We start from the raw sequence: 17,735 nt of genomic DNA on the forward strand, positions 1-17,735 counted from the left end.
GGTATTTGGGTTTTTATTGAACCTTCTTCACATACGTACCCCATGTTGGATCAAAAATGATACTATGGCTGATACCTTAGCAAATCCAGACATAGAAATAATATACAGGGTAAAACATCCTGATCAAATTTTGTTCTTTGACTTTAAAAATTCGCAATTCGTCTTCTTTTTTTTCGCAATTTTCTAAAAGTGTAGCAGAGGATTTAAGTTGTTTATTATGACATGACCCCCTGAGTCACCCTTTTTGGCTTAGCACACCACTTTAACAACAACCTGTAGAATGGACAAAAAAAGAACTACCTTCACATAACAGCAGCATGAGGGAATAATGTCCCAAGCGCAACAAAATGAAAAATTGTACACCACAAAAAGGAAAGGCTCCGTAAAAGATCAGTTTTAATACAATACCGGGGCTTATATCCGAGAGGCCTTAGTTGTTTAGAGCCCGTCACTCCAGCCGTCATAGTCGACGCGGTGTAGTGAAGGTACAGTCAGCTGCATTAGTAGCTATGCACTTTTGTACCTTGTCAATCTGAATCCGCCTATCAATTCATTGAAACATTGACGGTTCGTCAGTTTGACAAGGTACAGAAGTGTATAGCTACTTATGCAGCTGACCGTACAGCAACTAACGTACCGTAACCACACATCAATCGATCAATCTTTGTTTTTGGCTTTATGCTGTGTGTCACTAACACAGCAAATTCGTCCAATTACGATTGTTTTAAGGGACACACAATGTAATGTTTACGGTGGTGGTGATTTAGAGATATTTTCAAATAATAGGCACATAAACACCGCACATTAGAAATATACAATACATAAACAACATTATTTATCTAGAAAAAAATATTTAATATGGATCTGACAGATGTTTGACGGATTCTTTTCTATTTTCTGTGTGGCTAGGAATACCTGCACCTCTAATATTTGTGTATATCCCCTAGGTCTAAATGCCTTCCTACCTAAATTTCCCACCACGTTTGCGGGTTGGTGGGTTCAGATAATTATCTAGTTGTGAAAAATCTAGATATGCAGCAGGTTTCCTCACGATGTTTTTCTGCCTCACCAATGTGTGCCTTTAAATTACTATGGGCCATTAATGGCTGAAATATATGGATATTATTATTATAAATAAACTACTTTTTTTTTGTATTTATGGTGACTGTACCTCCGCTACACAAACAAGTGGAGAGGCCAAGCCGCGGCATAAAATGCAGAATGACTCCCGAAGTGCCACTCGCTGCATATTGCGCCTTATGCGCCGGCAAAAAATAGGGCGAACCACTCCTCACAGCCTTTATTCAAACGCAATAAAGGTCAAAGTGCCACTTCTAAACTGAAATGGTGGATTTCAGTCTAAGTTGGATCGAATTGGGTTTTTAATTTTTACGTTAATTTACTCTTCTACTTATTGACTTGATGTAATAATTACAGAAATCAAAAATAAGTAGATATAAGGTAGTAATTTAAATTGTAAGAGTGACTCTGAAAAACCTTAATAACAAGACAACATTATAGCTTTGAGGTCCAACCAACAACCTCAAAGTATCTTCTACCTTTAGCTCCCATTTTAAAAAGCGAACGTTATTATTTCTTTTTCACGCGAAACAAGGACTTCATAAACAGACTGCCTCATTAAAACCACTCAAAAATAAACCGCACACTGGCCACTATCAAAAAGGAAACAAAAAATGTTTAAAAAAAGAACAAACCTCAGTCGGACCATTACAATGTGCAAACTTTTTTCTTACCAAGCAGTTTTCGCATGCAGGGAGTTAATATTCGGCACATTTCCACTATGTAAACTCAAGCAAAGTTCTCAGTAAATAGTGGCAAGTACTCTGAAGTGCACATCTCGAGTGGGTATGAACTAGGCACAATATGAACCTTCTGTGTTCTACAGTTACTACTTTTCATTGTTTTCGGCGGAATTGTGCTATTCGAGAAATTATGGTGCGATTTTGTATCTTATTTTCATTTAAAAAATCCTTGTAAGATTTAATTTTAATGCAGTTTTGTAGCAATATTATAGCTACCTAGAACTTTAATTTAATTCATTATATTTCAGCCTTTTTCCAGTATGTACTCTTACCCCCTTATTCATAGAAAAGTTACAATACGTTTTAACTAATAAACTGTTTTGTCCCTCTCTGTCAAAGAACAAATTGTACTTTGTCGGAGAGGGACAAAACAGTTTATTAGTTAAAACGTTCTGTAACTTCTCTATGAATAAGGGGGTAAGTATGATTTCGAGATATAAATTGATCTATTGTACTCTATGGTCTCGCTACAACATTCAAACAACTGTAAATTAAATTTAACAGTAAAAAAAACATCTACCTATATATAAATGTATATTACATAAAAAGAACTTGATCTGAAAGAAACTGCACATTTAATTAGGGAACGTATCATCCCACCCAACTCTCACCACATCTTAACTTGAAAGCCGTCTGCATACTGTTTTACATAGGTACATAGAGGGGTTTTAGTTAAAAACTGCCATATTGGCTTGTACATTGTCATTCTACTTCATTAGTTACGGGCGCAGATTATGTGGAAAATAACTTCCTATTTAACAATTTCAGATAAGTAGGTACCTGAAGTAATTTGTATATATATACACTCACGACTGTAATCACCAAAGGGGTAGTCAGAGGTGACTCACAAGCGAGCCACCCACTTTTCGTAGCACATTTGTACTCACGTGATAGGTTGCGAACCATATCACCGTTTTGGAATACAAGGCACTTAGGATACACATCTAGAATCTAGATGTGCAGGTTTCCTCACGATGTCTTCCATCACCGTATAAGAGCACGTGGTATTATTGTACTTAAACTCCTTTATTGAAAACACAATTGATAGATTTCATTGGTACAGGCCAGGATTCGAACCCACGACCTCTCGATTGAGAGGCCGAGGCCTTATCCATTACGCCACCACCGCTCTAGTAATTTGTGTGATGTGATGAAAATTATCATAATTTCAGTTATTTCAGAGAGTGACAGCTAATGATTTTCATCCTGTTCTCATCTCACTAATGTAGTTTTTCGAGACATTCTAAAATAGGTGTGAAGAAACGAATTCTATTTAAATACAATACATTTTATTCTTCTCATAAGTAAAGTAAACGCGTTTAAAAATAATTCAAACAAGCATTAGCATTATGTATTTAACTAAAAATATAATATTTTTGTTCTACAAGTAATTATTCATAATTATCGTTTAATTCCCAATGCTTCTACTCATTGCTCTTCCATAAATGACATCATGAGAGTGAAAAACGAGGTTCCTGTTCTTATAAACTGAAATAAATGAAAATACAAATATTATATCATACAGCTATCATAAAATCAACACATATAAACCAACATTCTGCAAATCCTAATCCTAACTAATATTATAAATGCGAAAGTAACTGTGTCTGTCTGTTACTCTTTCACGCCAAAACTACTGAACGGATTTGAATGAAATTTAGTATACATACGGTCTAGACCCTGGGAAAGAACATAGGCTACTATTCAACCGGAATTCCCACGGGAAAACTTTTTAACAGCTAGTATTGATATAAGTACATACATAACTATTTCCAACTCTTACCCAAGTAAAAGTAGGCAATGACAGGGTGATAGTTCCAAAAATATGAATCGGCATTCTCTGACTCGCTGCCATTTTGAAAATGCGCAAATGTTTTGTATGTTTAGCATTGTAAATGTACCACTTTTGTAAAATAGAACCTTCGAGTTTTTCACACTGAAACAAATAAACATAATGTATGGGCTTAGGATAAAGGATGGTTATAATTGCAAGCACATCAGTGGTAAAATTCCATGCTGTATTATCTCTTTGCTGACCCAGTGACATGGCACCTTTATCTATATGTAGATTAACTCTTATAAATTGAAACAAATGCAAATAACAGCGCCGCATCGCCGATAGGTTTGGATACATTTGTAATAATTTTGATATAAATGGTATACCTAATTTCGTAGATAATTGTTTTGCCGCTGGGGCCCTCAGCATGGGAGCCCACACTAGTAGTTGGATCAGAAAGACCGTGTGGATGGAGTGTAAGGTTATAACCAGCATTTCACGATTAAGAGCTGATGCTGATGATGATCTTAATAAGGAAGATGACGACTGTAATCCCCGAAGGGGCAGTCGGAGGTGGCTCACAAGCGAGACACCCACTTTTCGCAGCACATTTGTACTCACGTGATAGGTTGCGAACCATATCGCCGTTTTTGGAATAAGTACAATTCACTTAGGATACACATCTAGAATCTAGATGTGCAGGTTTACTCACGATGTTTTCCATCACCGTAAGAGCACGTGGTATTATTGTACTTAAACTGCTTAATTAACGTAACAACGATCCTAACGAAGAAATTAATGATTATGATGATGATCACAATGAATAAGAAGAAGATGATGAAGAAATTGATGATGATGATGATGGAGTTATACCTCGTCTTGCAGCTGCTGCCCGAGGAGACAGAACATCAGCACGACGATGATGAAGCAAAACTCGTGCACGTAGTATTTGATCACCTCCAGCGCAAACTTGTTCTGCAAATGAACACATATTTAATGGATAATGGTTTTTTTGGTCCACCTTGTACATACTAAATGAGATAAACAACATACATAGTAATTTTGAAGTAGCATTGAAATTTTGAAAATTTATATAGGTAACTGAAGGATACAAAAACTTAGTAATTTTTAGCACAGAAACATAACATTAACGCACACTCTTACAGCCAGACTTTTCAACTGTAAAATAGAATGTCTCCAGCCGTTCCGTTCTTACTTAGATCAAACAGCCTTTAGGAGAGAGAAAGGAATGAACGAACGGTCGAACTGTCTCAGATGTGGAGGGGTACTACCAACACCTTCACAACTCGATCGAAAAGCTGCGTACAGAAAGGCCCAACGAACGGCCAACGAACGCCCAACGAACGCCCAACAATGGATATTTATCATACATAATACAGTACGTCTAGTATAGGTTGTTGATAGTTGACACAACGTTTATAGTTTCAGTTTTCTTCCATACATTTACAAGCAGCGCCTCTAGCGGAAACTATCATAAACTAAAATTGGTAGTATGAGTTATTTCAAATCGTAGTTTTAAAAAACGAAATAAGTTTACGTGTAAATTATAGCTTTTTGGTAGTACGAGTTACATGTTTGACAGATCTTAGGTAGTCAGCTTCAACGAATTCGAAAACTTTCATAGTTGTTGCTCTCACTGAAAATTTGTAGGTGAGAAGCGTTTTTGTTGTTGGTTAGGATCTAGTTAGAATTTAATTTGTGACTATCAGCGATCATATTTTGCGTGGCGAATGGCTGCAGAGGCTGAGGAAACCCTATTAACCACTAGGAACTAACACAAACTTAAGAATGCGGAGTAATGATGGCAGGAATAGTGCTTGTTATTAGAGATAGTTTATATTGGTTCAGTGACTGGACCCAGTAGAGTACTATGTTGGTACTGATCCCACTTGGACGCTATTTTCAACCAAGTCCAATGCGACTGTGTCGTGAAATCTGCCTTACTGCGTCCAGGCACTGAACCAATGTATATCACCATTAGGGTGCTTACATAGAGATACTGGTTACCTGTATCTACCCGTACCGGTAACCTGCTGTTTATCTTTCAGCGAGTGCGCTAGAGCATTTCACGGTTTTAAATTTCTCAGTGAGCGATACCTAATCAAGTTACCGGTACGGGTAGATACAGGGAACCCGATTCTTTACGTAAGCACCCTTAGAAATGAAAAATAAATGTTTAAAAATAATCATTTATTACTTATATAGTTATCCATTACATAAATGGCCTAAATCCCCACGAGAGGACGATAGCGTCGCGGCGTTGATTGCCTCGGACGAATCACGCGTCGACGGGTTGTCCTAGGACTCTGCCTTGGTCTCAGTGGGGCAACAAGTATTGGGCTTCTTCCGACGACAGGGCATCTTGGGCTTCGTCCAACGACAGAGCGTCTTGGGCTCCCCACATGTGCAGAATAGGTCGTAGGAGATTCTACACCATGTACGGACATTTATTTATGGCAGTTAACCTGCCGTGGGGTCCATCGGCAGGCTTGTTTAGGTCCCCATTCCTGTAAATAGTACGAATAGATTAGGTCTAGTAAAATATTATTTATTCCTACAATTTTACCTTAAGTTATCGTAAACATAATAAGTATATAGGTAGGTAGGTACTTACCTTTCCATAAAATCTACAATTAGGTACTTCGAATTGCGATGCACTTGTGAGGATCATTCTTAATTTTATAATTTTTATAAATAAAAGCTTGTAAACCAAATTTCAGTTTGTTTTTGTTAGAGTCATTGACATTGATTGACATATATATTTTGGTTAGAGTCATTGACATATAATATACGAAAATCAAGACGCCAAAATGACATGTGTGTTTGCCCTTTCTTTTTACAAGCGCTAGAAAGAGGTAAAGTATCTAGAGTGAAGTTCGCACAATCGAGTTGTAGCATAAACGATATCGCATGAACTATAATAAAAAAATGTAACTCATACTACCAATTAACTTGGAAACTAATAGTTTGGCGTGCTTACGATTTCTATCAACGTTGACATATATTGCAAGCCCGTACTAGACGCTCAGGGCAGATTGCAGCAACGAAGGTCAACGAAACCCGTTCGTTTCGTTGACACTCGCGAACAATGAAAGAGTTCCAGTGATAATAGCACCAATTTTCTCCTGAACGGAAAAGACTATTACTTACCAACCAAAAATATACCTAAATATTGAAAAATAAAATACTGTAATTTTGTGTCAGCATTTATAAGTGGAACTTTTTCATTGCTCGTGAGAGTATACAGAGTTTTAGATTTAACATGAGTAGCCATCCCATGTCTCTCAAATACTCGAACTCCATATGAAAGACGCGTGGTAGAAAATCGGCACAAATTATGTGAGAACAGGCATTTTAATGGTCACCAGTGAAGTTTGAATTCTAGTATGATTATGCTCTATGTGGTGATGTAAGTGCCTGCACCTGGCTCACTCGAATGGAACCTTGGAGCATAACGTAAGGTCTAAACCACCCCAGTAGCCCAACCACTCGGGAATGGTTGTTCCTTGGTCTTTATCTAAAATGTATAGATTTCCTCACGAATTTTCCTTCTGCGTAAGAGCGTAAAGCTTTATAGATAGGCACATATTATATTCCAAAGAAGTCTTTGAAACGTGTCACGGTTGGGATTTGAACCCTGCATCTGTATCCTGAGAATTGAGTGTCGTTCAGCAAAACAGCTCTGATTAGACTCAGTATCAGCTATTAACAATTGGATGCAATTAGTTACAGTTACATTGAATCACATTGTAATTTTCTTGGTTGAACATTCATTTATACTTCCGTCTTAATATTATACTTATATACTTATATCGATCAGAAAATAAGTTGCACCTAGTGCGAGACTAAAAAAAACATACAGACGAATTGAGAACAATATTCCTTTTACGAAGTCGGTAAAAAATCGCTTAGGCCCAGTATTATTTCCCTTGTAAGTTTCTATTACATGTTGTAGGTTTAACAGAACTATTATTTATCCCTTCCGTCAGTGTTACCTCTCCTAGGCACTACCCAAGTTACCGTTTACCATATTTCAACTGTTACTAGGGTCGACACAACTCTGACCTCTATAATTTTGGCGAAACGACCGTTCGAGGTAACAAATTTCAGTATTACTGTCTGAATATAGTTCAAGCAGAGTTCTGGAAGTCAGATTTGCAGCAGTTTTTGAAATGAGATGCAAGGTGGTGCATTGAACTAAATTCATGATCAAAATACCTATCTTTAGTGACGGTTTCATACCTGTGAATTCATGTTAATGAGAATAAAAGTATGGAATGCCTTACTGGGATTGGCTTTTGTCGTTAAGTTTATACTAAGGTAGATTAAAAAAATGTAATGACCATATTCATATTAAGGGTCATAACATGCATTGTGTCAATCAAAACGTCAAAATCTCTTTGCAACTTAGGGTCAATTTATACTGGGGCAGAGTCGAAGCGCAGCGAAGCGTCAAATTCTTTACAACTAAAGCAAAGCCGCACGAATGGTTGGTTGCGTTGGTCACGCGTAGACGCGCGAATCGCGAAGAATGTGCGCGACTTTTTAAAATCTCAGTAGCAATGTGTGCGTTATGCTGTGGAGTTAATGTTGTATTTGTAATGTTCAGTATTGAATAGACGCTTCGATGCGCTTCGACTCTGTACTAGTATAAATTGACCCTTAGTGTCTGTACATTATGTTTAAGACAGTGACAGCATGTCTTTTATCCCACAGGTAGCTATTATCCTGACATTGTAAAGCAAGCCCAGAATATTAGGCGGACCCTAGACCTTGTAACGTTATTTATTTCTTCCAAATAAATAACTTACATCATAGTAATTAACTTAATAATTTAATTGTAAATTCCCTTTTAAAGTATCGACTTTATCGATAACTTAATCTTCGCGTCGATAATTCTTCAAATTATCGACGCGTTCCCATCCCTAGCCAGCGAAGCGGTCTTTTGTTCGTGTCCCCACTATCGCGGCAGCCCCACTCGGTGACCACTGGCTCTCGATCATTCGGCCACGGGCTACGGCATCGACTGCGCGTGACCCTACCTCACGGCAGTCCTCTAGGTGCCTAGCCCGCTCTAAAGTGTCGAATGACCTAGACTTTACCAGTGGTACCTTGTGCGTGTCTTCCCCAATATCGGGTAAGTGTGATCAGACTTGCTTAGCTCATTTTAGGAACCTATTTGTGTTTTAAACGTGTACTACTGTATTTTAAAAGTGTTAATTTAAATTTGTTTAACGTAGCTTCCATTTTATTCTATTCGCCTGCTTACGCGTTAGCTAGCTTAACTAACTGCGCACTTATAATAGCCAAGATGGCGGATATGCAATTACGCATTATCATTTTGATGTTTCATCAGCTTTCCTGTTTCTTTTATTTTATATTTCTTTTATTTTAAATACGCTAGCTTGCTTAAATGCATTAAAGTACTTTTTATCAAAATTATGCTGCAGCTAGTCTACCGCTTTCGGCCTTTTGTAATAATTTCTAGTCTTTCTTAAATTAATGTTAGGTATTCCGTTCTGGTTTCCACTGCCGCCTCAATCAAGTTAGATTAGGTACTTTGCTGTAGGTCTTGATGACGGTATGTGGAACCTAGACGATAACGGTGTACTGATGCGTTGGATTTCCATCTTTTCCAGGGTCCAAGGTCCACGCTACTACTCCAAGGTCCACGCTACTACTCCAAGGTCCACGCTACTACTCCAAGGTCCACGCTTACGTCCACGGTACGGTTTACCGACTACACGGATCTGCTACGTGGCTTCTACGGCTCGCCCTCTCCGTGCTGGTTCGGCAACCCCCTACCTCCGTGTTGCTGTCCACGCCGCGCAGCCGAGCTACACGCCACGCGCACGCAACGGCCACGTGACCTGCCTGCCTACCTACCTGGGCACTGGAGAAGAGGACTTCCACGCCGGTCGCGTTATCGGGATTCCACGCCGATACTCTTCGACTCAGGGGAGTCCCTATCCGTACCAACTGAAAACTGACTGATCGTGTAGTGTAGGCCTAACCCACGTTGACCTATAAATAAATTTGTGTCAAGCTGAACCCTGGCTTCTCATTTCTATCTCCCCTCTTAGCTAGCCATTTATCATAAGCGCGACACTGGCGCCCTCCACGTGGTTCTAACGGTCAGTCATTTTTTGGTTGGTAACGTAGCTTGTTTTGTGTGCGTGCAACTTGTAAAGACTTCTTTTCGTCAATTTATTTTATTCCCGCTACACCTCGTAACTGTGGTACTGTGTTTCTAGTGCTGTAGTTAATTCTAAACTTTTGATATCGGTAATATTTTACTTTTAAAAATATTTATTTGATTGTTTCCTTTAAATTTCATTGTTGTTTAACACAGTACAATAGTTGCATTTTTGTTTTCAGCTGCATCTTTTATGTTTGCTTATGTAATTTACTGTGTACTTGAGAAAAAACTGTCTACTTTAATTGATTTTGTAACAGAACGGAATCAATGAGTTAAGTAGATCTGATCACACAGTAGTGTTAAAAATGACGCTGTTCGCTTTAGGTTTATTAGACTTTCGGATAGGATAAATTTTTTAATGAACTATTTAAAATAATTGACATCTACCCTATATCCCTTGTTTTAAATTTATTGACTTAAAATCGTTAACTTTTTTTTTATAATTGTACCCTCACTTTAGAATATTTTCTTCATGAATAATGATTCTGCTTGAGTTAGCAAATTATTATATTTGCTGCCTCTTTGAATGAAAGGTGGCCTTATTATTCTCTAAATCTATGATAAGGCCTATTATGATTAAAAGTATGAAAGATTTTTGCAAGAGAAGTATGAATGTGTATGTAGTTTCTTTTAGTTATAAAGAAGTATTAGTTAAGCTGCGGATTTTGACTTTCAGGAGGTCAAAATCCTTGGGCAGAAAGGGGGGTAATGTAACGTTATTTATTTCTTCCAAATAAATAACTTACATCATAGTAATTAACTTAATAATTTAATTGTAAATTCCCTTTTAAAGTATCGACTTTATCGATAACTTAATCTTCGCGTCGATAATTCTTCAAATTATCGACGCGTTCCCATCCCTAGCCAGCGAAGCGGTCTTTTGTTCGTGTCCCCACTATCGCGGCAGCCCCACTCGGTGACCACTGGCTCTCGATCATTCGGCCACGGGCTACGGCATCGACTGCGCGTGACCCTACCTCACGGCAGTCCTCTAGGTGCCTAGCCCGCTCTAAAGTGTCGAATGACCTAGACTTTACCAGTGGTACCTTGTGCGTGTCTTCCCCAATATCGGGTAAGTGTGATCAGACTTGCTTAGCTCATTTTAGGAACCTATTTGTGTTTTAAACGTGTACTACTGTATTTTAAAAGTGTTAATTTAAATTTGTTTAACGTAGCTTCCATTTTATTCTATTCGCCTGCTTACGCGTTAGCTAGCTTAACTAACTGCGCACTTATAATAGCCAAGATGGCGGATATGCAATTACGCATTATCATTTTGATGTTTCATCAGCTTTCCTGTTTCTTTTATTTTATATTTCTTTTATTTTAAATACGCTAGCTTGCTTAAATGCATTAAAGTACTTTTTATCAAAATTATGCTGCAGCTAGTCTACCGCTTTCGGCCTTTTGTAATAATTTCTAGTCTTTCTTAAATTAATGTTAGGTATTCCGTTCTGGTTTCCACTGCCGCCTCAATCAAGTTAGATTAGGTACTTTGCTGTAGGTCTTGATGACGGTATGTGGAACCTAGACGATAACGGTGTACTGATGCGTTGGATTTCCATCTTTTCCAGGGTCCAAGGTCCACGCTACTACTCCAAGGTCCACGCTACTACTCCAAGGTCCACGCTACTACTCCAAGGTCCACGCTTACGTCCACGGTACGGTTTACCGACTACACGGATCTGCTACGTGGCTTCTACGGCTCGCCCTCTCCGTGCTGGTTCGGCAACCCCCTACCTCCGTGTTGCTGTCCACGCCGCGCAGCCGAGCTACACGCCACGCGCACGCAACGGCCACGTGACCTGCCTGCCTACCTACCTGGGCACTGGAGAAGAGGACTTCCACGCCGGTCGCGTTATCGGGATTCCACGCCGATACTCTTCGACTCAGGGGAGTCCCTATCCGTTCCAACTGAAAACTGACTGATCGTGTAGTGTAGGCCTAACCCACGTTGACCTTTAAATAAATTTGTGTCAAGCTGAACCCTGGCTCTCATTTCTACCTCTCCGTTAGCTAGCCATTTTTCACAAGCGCGACAACCTACAGTAACATTGTGCAATATATTTACTGTGCAATAAAATTGAATTGCGTTTTGAATCCAAATGATGTTTGCGCAATCTTCAATATAAACCCTAGACAATGAATTATATTGCACAATTTTTAAAACTGCCCAATATAATTTTATTGATCGTCTAGCTAGGGGCCCGCCTTAGGTATCATGTGAAGGGTACAGGAAAAAAGGGGCTCATTAATACCGAGTCTGAAGGCACACTTTCAAACTATATTTTGTTTTAGACAAAAATGAGATTGACGGATACACTTCTCGAATTTTAAACAAAGAATTTAAAATTTTAACAGCACCAAAATTACAATTTTTGCCTTCAGTTTCGACAGCTCTTACTTTGCGAAAACTATTAAAGTTTACTTTATCTCCCATAGGTACTAAGTGGCGCCTCTTGCGGAAACTATCATGAAACTTTTTACAGATAATGTATGCAGTTGACAGGAGAAAACGTAAACTTTTTTCGTTTTCAAAAATAGCTAATCCTGTACTAGAGGTCCTGTACCCTTCATGTGTTTCTCATGTACACTCACAGAAATGGCGATCTTAGTGGAGCACCCACACACCAGCAGCGTGGCCACCAGAATGAGCGTCAGGTAGAACGGACGGAAGATCACGTTCACTCGGTTGTTGAATCTGTTGATGGAGAAAAGATATTTACATGGAATATTATGTTCATAGATTATTAAAAGATTACGTTTTCGCGCATAGTGGCGCCTTTAGCGGAAACTATCATGCAGCTTTTGACAGATAGTGTATGCAGATGACAGAAGAAAACCAAAACTTCTTTTCGTTTTCGTAAAAAGTGAAACCTGTAGGTATACTACTAGAGGCTCAGGTGTTATACTTTTAAAATCACATACGTTTTCAAAGTAATATAATGCTTGATGCACTGTGACAAGATATCCGTGCAGTACAGCTGCCAAAGGCTTTCCCCCTCTCTCATGTTGGTAATTTCCTTGACCAGCTCGTCCTGGTGGCTGATGACGAAAGTCAGGATCCGCAGCTGCCTGATACTCTGTCCGACTAGCAGAATGATCGTTATTTGGAATCCTGGATAACCTATAAATACAGGGAAGAATTGTAGAAAAATATTTATAGGTGTTGGAAAAAAGTTTAAAGTTACAACAATGTGAAATTAGCGATATTTATTTGAAGCACTGTAAATTCACTTTTATGTTTCAAAAGTGAATTTTATCTATCTAACAGAAGCATAGAACAACGCAGACTTGCGTACGACGACGGGTGTACCATAGAAGTCCTAAACTACGTGTCATTGCGACCAGCTCACCTATGTATCTAAGATCGTTGCTATTATAACTTTCTCTTAATAATAAAATAACTTAGAACATGTTAGGCAGGTACCTAACATGTTCAGTAAAACTTCAAACAAAATCCACCTCAAAACAAAAAGCATCGACACAAAATATCATGTAAAACACGCTGCATCGAGTATTTTCAAAATTCCCGTTGTCTTTCAGGAATACCGGCTTACCACTGCAGCAGATGAGGCCGGCGTATGCATGAAAAATAAACGAGGCCGCATACACCCGCATGTCCTCCAGACTCCAGGGGAACCACATTTCAAACGCTGAAACATTTATATTTATGGGCCAACGATTTATGTAAAACTGCAAAATAGTGTTCGCGGCTTTTAGGAACTGTCGCGTAGGACTGCCCTTGTGGGGATTTACAATCGTAATCACTGTTCTTCTTATAATTATAAAACGTAGACTTAAGATAGATCTGGTTTAGAACCGGTTATAATCCAGAGATTTCATACAGTCAATATTCTAAAGCCGGGTTTAAAACGGAACTAATTTGAGTCTTCATTATACAAATAGGGGGTTGGAGTATTTCTGACGTTGTCACTGGGAATGTGATGAGGTTATCGAATTATACACAAATTATTATTTTATAATTTAATTTAAAATACGCAATTGAATACTGCAACGAGTAAAGTACACACGGCAACGTTAAATGGTTGGCAGGGCACACTAACGTAGGTAGTGTATGTGTGTGTCAGCGACGTCGACGTAATTATTTAGTTCTGGGCAACCCACACACGGATATTGTAAGCATGTAGTTGTGCCAGTGACAATGATTCATTGATTTTATGATATGAAGCAAAATTTTGCAAGGCATTGTAATAGATTGAATGGCTCAGTTGGTATGATACAAGACTTACAATAATCGATATGGTGGTTCAAATCCCACTGAACTTTACAATATTCCTTTTTTGTTTTTTTTTTATAGATTTAATTTATTTTTAAGATGGTTAATAATAGTATTGTAGTATATACGAATAAAAGCAACACAGAAAGTAAATGAAACAAGTTATTAAGTGTTAAAATTACCAAATTTATTCTTGCCGTAACATAAACATTAAGGATGTTACGTTTTAGTTGTTTTTCGTTTTAAAACATAGTTGTAGTTTATACATATTAATAAGGAACATTTTCAATTAGCAGTTTTAAATCATAATAAACATCAGAAAAGGATGGACTGGCTGTTTTACTAAAGTAAATAGGCAAGTCATTAGTTATATGAATCAACATGTTAATTAGCTAGAAATAAGATAACTTATTCCAACCTCAGTAACAATAACATCATTAACACATTGGCTTACCCATAATTGTAAATAATAATAAGTCTTCAACAAAATAACTAAAATCTTATACAAATGGAAAAATAAAAATTACTGAGCTAACCCCAATAATTATAATTTTCACCACTTTTTCGCCATAATGTCTTACGTCCATCCTTGTCTGACTTAAAGGACTTTTCATCACTAAATATCACCACATTGTTGCACCAATCAAAGTTTAAAATAGTCAGTCGCAAAACGCACTCTGTTTCGACATCGTCGGATCTGATCGGTTAGAGCAATTTTCTTCGTCGGCTTCCGACACCGCAACCCAGCAGCACGCAAGTGAACCCGTACGGTTTGTAGGGATAGATTATGTGTTGTGGCCGTAGAACGGGTGCTGCAGAACGGATCAGCGCTATGTTTTTTTTTTATAAAGTTTATTCATATATTTTTCTTAATCGGTAATTACAATTTAGGTCTGCCAAACTGCGCAGCAGTTTGATGGCGGACATAGCACTCTCTTAATACAATAAAATAGGCAATTATTAATACTTTAGGTACTTACATATCTATGTTTATATAAGGTGAGGTACACATTATCATATCTGATCTGAACAACAGTAAGTCAGAGAACACAAAGATGCAGTAATAATTTTGACTTTGAAACAGTGAGGACGGTAAGTAGGTAGATAACCGGACTTGACATCGTAAGTTAACTTAATATCAGGTAAGTAATATTATCGACAAATTAATCTAGTACTTTTAGGTATATATAATAAAATTATAACAGATATAACAGATGTGCAGCTACGATATCTCGATGGCGTGGTGATGCATCCGTATAGACGACTACTGTCTACATGTCCCGAATCTGCGTATCGGTGAACCCATAATTGAACAGTTCTCCTCTGCAAACAAAAAAAAACAAATACTTAGCTTATACAAATATTCTAACAGTCAAATAAAATATTTACAATTCTATGTTACTTACCGTTAAACGTCTTGCGATTTCACTAATTGTAATGTTTTGTTCATATAAATACGATTATCTCCGCCTTTTTGAACATGGTTAAGTGACTTTCCATACTGACTGCGAAGAGTAATTAATTAAATTGACAAATCACAAAGTGAATCACTTTGCAGACGCAGAGGTGAATTGTCACTAAAACTAAAAACAAATTTCGTTTATTCATATTGTATGAGGGTAGAATGGTTTTAATTCTCAAATGAAGAACGAATCATATATTTTTGGCGAAGAGAAATAGTCGACAGCTATGCAGCTTGTAGTCATTTGTCAGTTTCAAATATATTAATTTTATACTCAACAGCGTTTAAATGAACGCAAAATTTGAATTAAGTTTAATAAAAATAACCATCCGTGGACTCGAACTCACGACCTATGTTTCATTAGTCTAACATTCTACCAATGAGCTACAAAATGTATAGACACAGGTAGTGAAATTTTGCTTCACATCAATTTTATAACTATTTCACTAACACTACCGGTTGATATTTTTATGTCACAGCTGGTATACGGGCGTTTGCCTACGCGCAAACTCGTTTGTGCTGTTGTGTGTGTGTGTGTGTGTGGTTTGTTACTGGTGTGTAAACCGATTTCTGCGTTTATGCACACATAGACAACGTTAGTGTGCACACATACACTACGTTAGTGTGCCCTGCCGACCATTTGATGTTGCCGTGTGTACATTTACTGTATAGCAATTACATAAGCATAAAATATAAGCATTAAACATTCCATTTTGATAATAATTTTGCTATGCAAACATAACAATGAATAATAAAAGTAGCCAAACACTTACCCAGAATCCTCAAAGACTGATCTTCCCTGACCAGCATGCGATAAATGGCACCCACAATATACAAGCTCGCCGTCACAAACACAGACGACACGTAACACTTCAACAGGATCCTCACAAACCTCAGCAATCTCTCCCTAGAATCCACCACCAACTCTTTCAACTCCATCAGAAGTTCACCACCACTCTCCAACCCCATGACGTAATGGATCAAAGGGACATCCAAGATAGTGTCCCTAAAACCCATTTCGAGAACAAAAAGTCTAAACCTTTTGCGGAAGACCCAGCAAATGGTGATAGAGATAGAGAGGATGACACCAGTGGTCCAGATGCAAATGCTTTCAATGAGAGCAGGGAGATCAGAGAAACTGTTAATGATGCAGCCGGTTGTGAGAATAAATGTGATGATGGCGATGATAAGGTTGAAAATCTGTATGACCCGGTAGAAGGGGCTGTCCCAGTTGTTTTTGGCAAAGATGGAAATGCCAACGAACGACAACACTCGGTTGAGGCATTGTAATGTCTCATCCATGCTGCGTAGTAGAACGAAATGAATGGAGAACCAGAGTGGAAGTAAGACCTCTAGTTGTAACTGGTACTGGTGGGTTGAAAGGTGGCTAATTTTTAAAATATTAGTTTCCTATTAATTGTATCACCACTTAGACAAAAAGAAACAGAATTTTAATTTATGTACCTAGGTAAATACGCTTTAAGGTAAGCGTCCACTTGCCCCTTGATTTATCTTTATTTCAGGTGTAAAAAGCCCATATCATATCCTAATTATACATTTACATTTATAAAATTAAAATTAAAAGATACAATAGTAAATATCATTAAAGTTTAAAGACAATATTAATATATATTTATGATATAAGTTATGAATATTCTGTTAAGTAAAGAAATACATTATTTTTAATTGTTTTCCTTTGAACTGTACGTGTCAATCACAGTCATATTTTTACGGAAATCCCTAAATATAGGTGAGAAATGGCATATGCTTCTGATACCATCAATTAATTATCCATGTGACATCCTTTTGATATATTTGATTGGACGGGTAAAGAAAAATATCACATTAATAAACATCAGACACACCTCCAGAAATGGTATCAATTTGCCTTGTTTATTTTCTTTTCACCCCTATTGAAAAATAAGGGTATGCTAAGTTTGCTGTAATTATAACATAATATAAATAAAACAGTTGTGTCATACTCAGTTATTTATAACTCACTACTATAGCTATAACGAATAATAAAATTAATACTAACAGCCGTTTAAAATCATCCTTTGGTCTAAAGATATTACTTTAATAAAATTAAAGGGTACATTATTATATATCATATTAATTTATGCAGATAATCTAGATTACGCAACCCACAATCCAGATATAGAACTATAATTCACTCTTCCAAGAAACAAACCTAACTTCTCTTAAAGAGAATA

The 17,735-nt window shown here is 37.6% G+C and overlaps 1 protein-coding gene and 3 long non-coding RNA genes across 5 annotated transcripts; 2 read left to right on the plus strand and 2 right to left on the minus strand.

The window, feature by feature from the left end:
• Positions 1-3,138: 3,138 nt before the first annotated feature.
• On the minus strand, positions 3,139-17,017 carry LOC105395621. The gene is made up of 7 exons (XM_011567577.3): positions 16,296-17,017; positions 13,381-13,476; positions 12,749-12,947; positions 12,419-12,521; positions 4,474-4,575; positions 3,607-3,759; positions 3,139-3,311 (listed from the first exon to the last, which is right to left on the minus strand). Exons 1-7 carry the CDS (start codon positions 16,822-16,824, stop codon positions 3,252-3,254), a joined length of 1,242 nt encoding a protein of 413 aa, XP_011565879.3. The 5' UTR covers positions 16,825-17,017; the 3' UTR covers positions 3,139-3,251.
• Positions 5,797-6,643, minus strand: LOC125490808. The gene is made up of 2 exons (XR_007267921.1): positions 6,236-6,643; positions 5,797-6,128 (listed from the first exon to the last, which is right to left on the minus strand). It is a non-coding gene; the product is annotated as an uncharacterized LOC125490808 (long non-coding RNA).
• On the plus strand, positions 8,411-10,139 carry LOC125490810. The gene is made up of 3 exons (XR_007267924.1): positions 8,411-8,758; positions 9,261-9,268; positions 9,309-10,139. It is a non-coding gene; the product is annotated as an uncharacterized LOC125490810 (long non-coding RNA).
• On the plus strand, positions 10,262-11,858 carry LOC125490809. 2 transcript variants are annotated; one of them, XR_007267923.1, is made up of 3 exons: positions 10,262-10,892; positions 11,395-11,402; positions 11,443-11,858. It is a non-coding gene; the product is annotated as an uncharacterized LOC125490809 (long non-coding RNA). The 2 variants fall into 2 exon arrangements; XR_007267922.1 differs by lacking the exon at positions 11,443-11,858 and having other exon boundaries at positions 11,395-11,424.
• Positions 17,018-17,735: the final 718 nt, after the last annotated feature.

The sequence above is a fragment of the Plutella xylostella genome, chromosome 28, assembly GCF_932276165.1.
Source record: "Plutella xylostella chromosome 28, ilPluXylo3.1, whole genome shotgun sequence".
Taxonomy (NCBI): Eukaryota; Metazoa; Arthropoda; class Insecta; order Lepidoptera; family Plutellidae; genus Plutella; species Plutella xylostella.

What these genes read in the sequence shown, in the direction of transcription:
- LOC105395621 (XM_011567577.3), bottom strand. Translation starts at nt 16,824, where the DNA reads ATGGATGAGACATTACAATGCCTCAACCGAGTGTTGTCGTTCGTTGGC. An exon ending in CGGCCTCATCTGCTGCAGTG is followed by an intron (nt 12,948 to 13,380) that starts GTAAGCCGGTAT and finishes CTGTATTTATAG; the next exon opens with GTTATCCAGGATTCCAAATA. An exon ending in CATTGCCTACTTTTACTTGG is followed by an intron (nt 3,312 to 3,606) that starts GTAAGAGTTGGA and finishes CATTTATTTCAG; the next exon opens with TTTATAAGAACAGGAACCTC.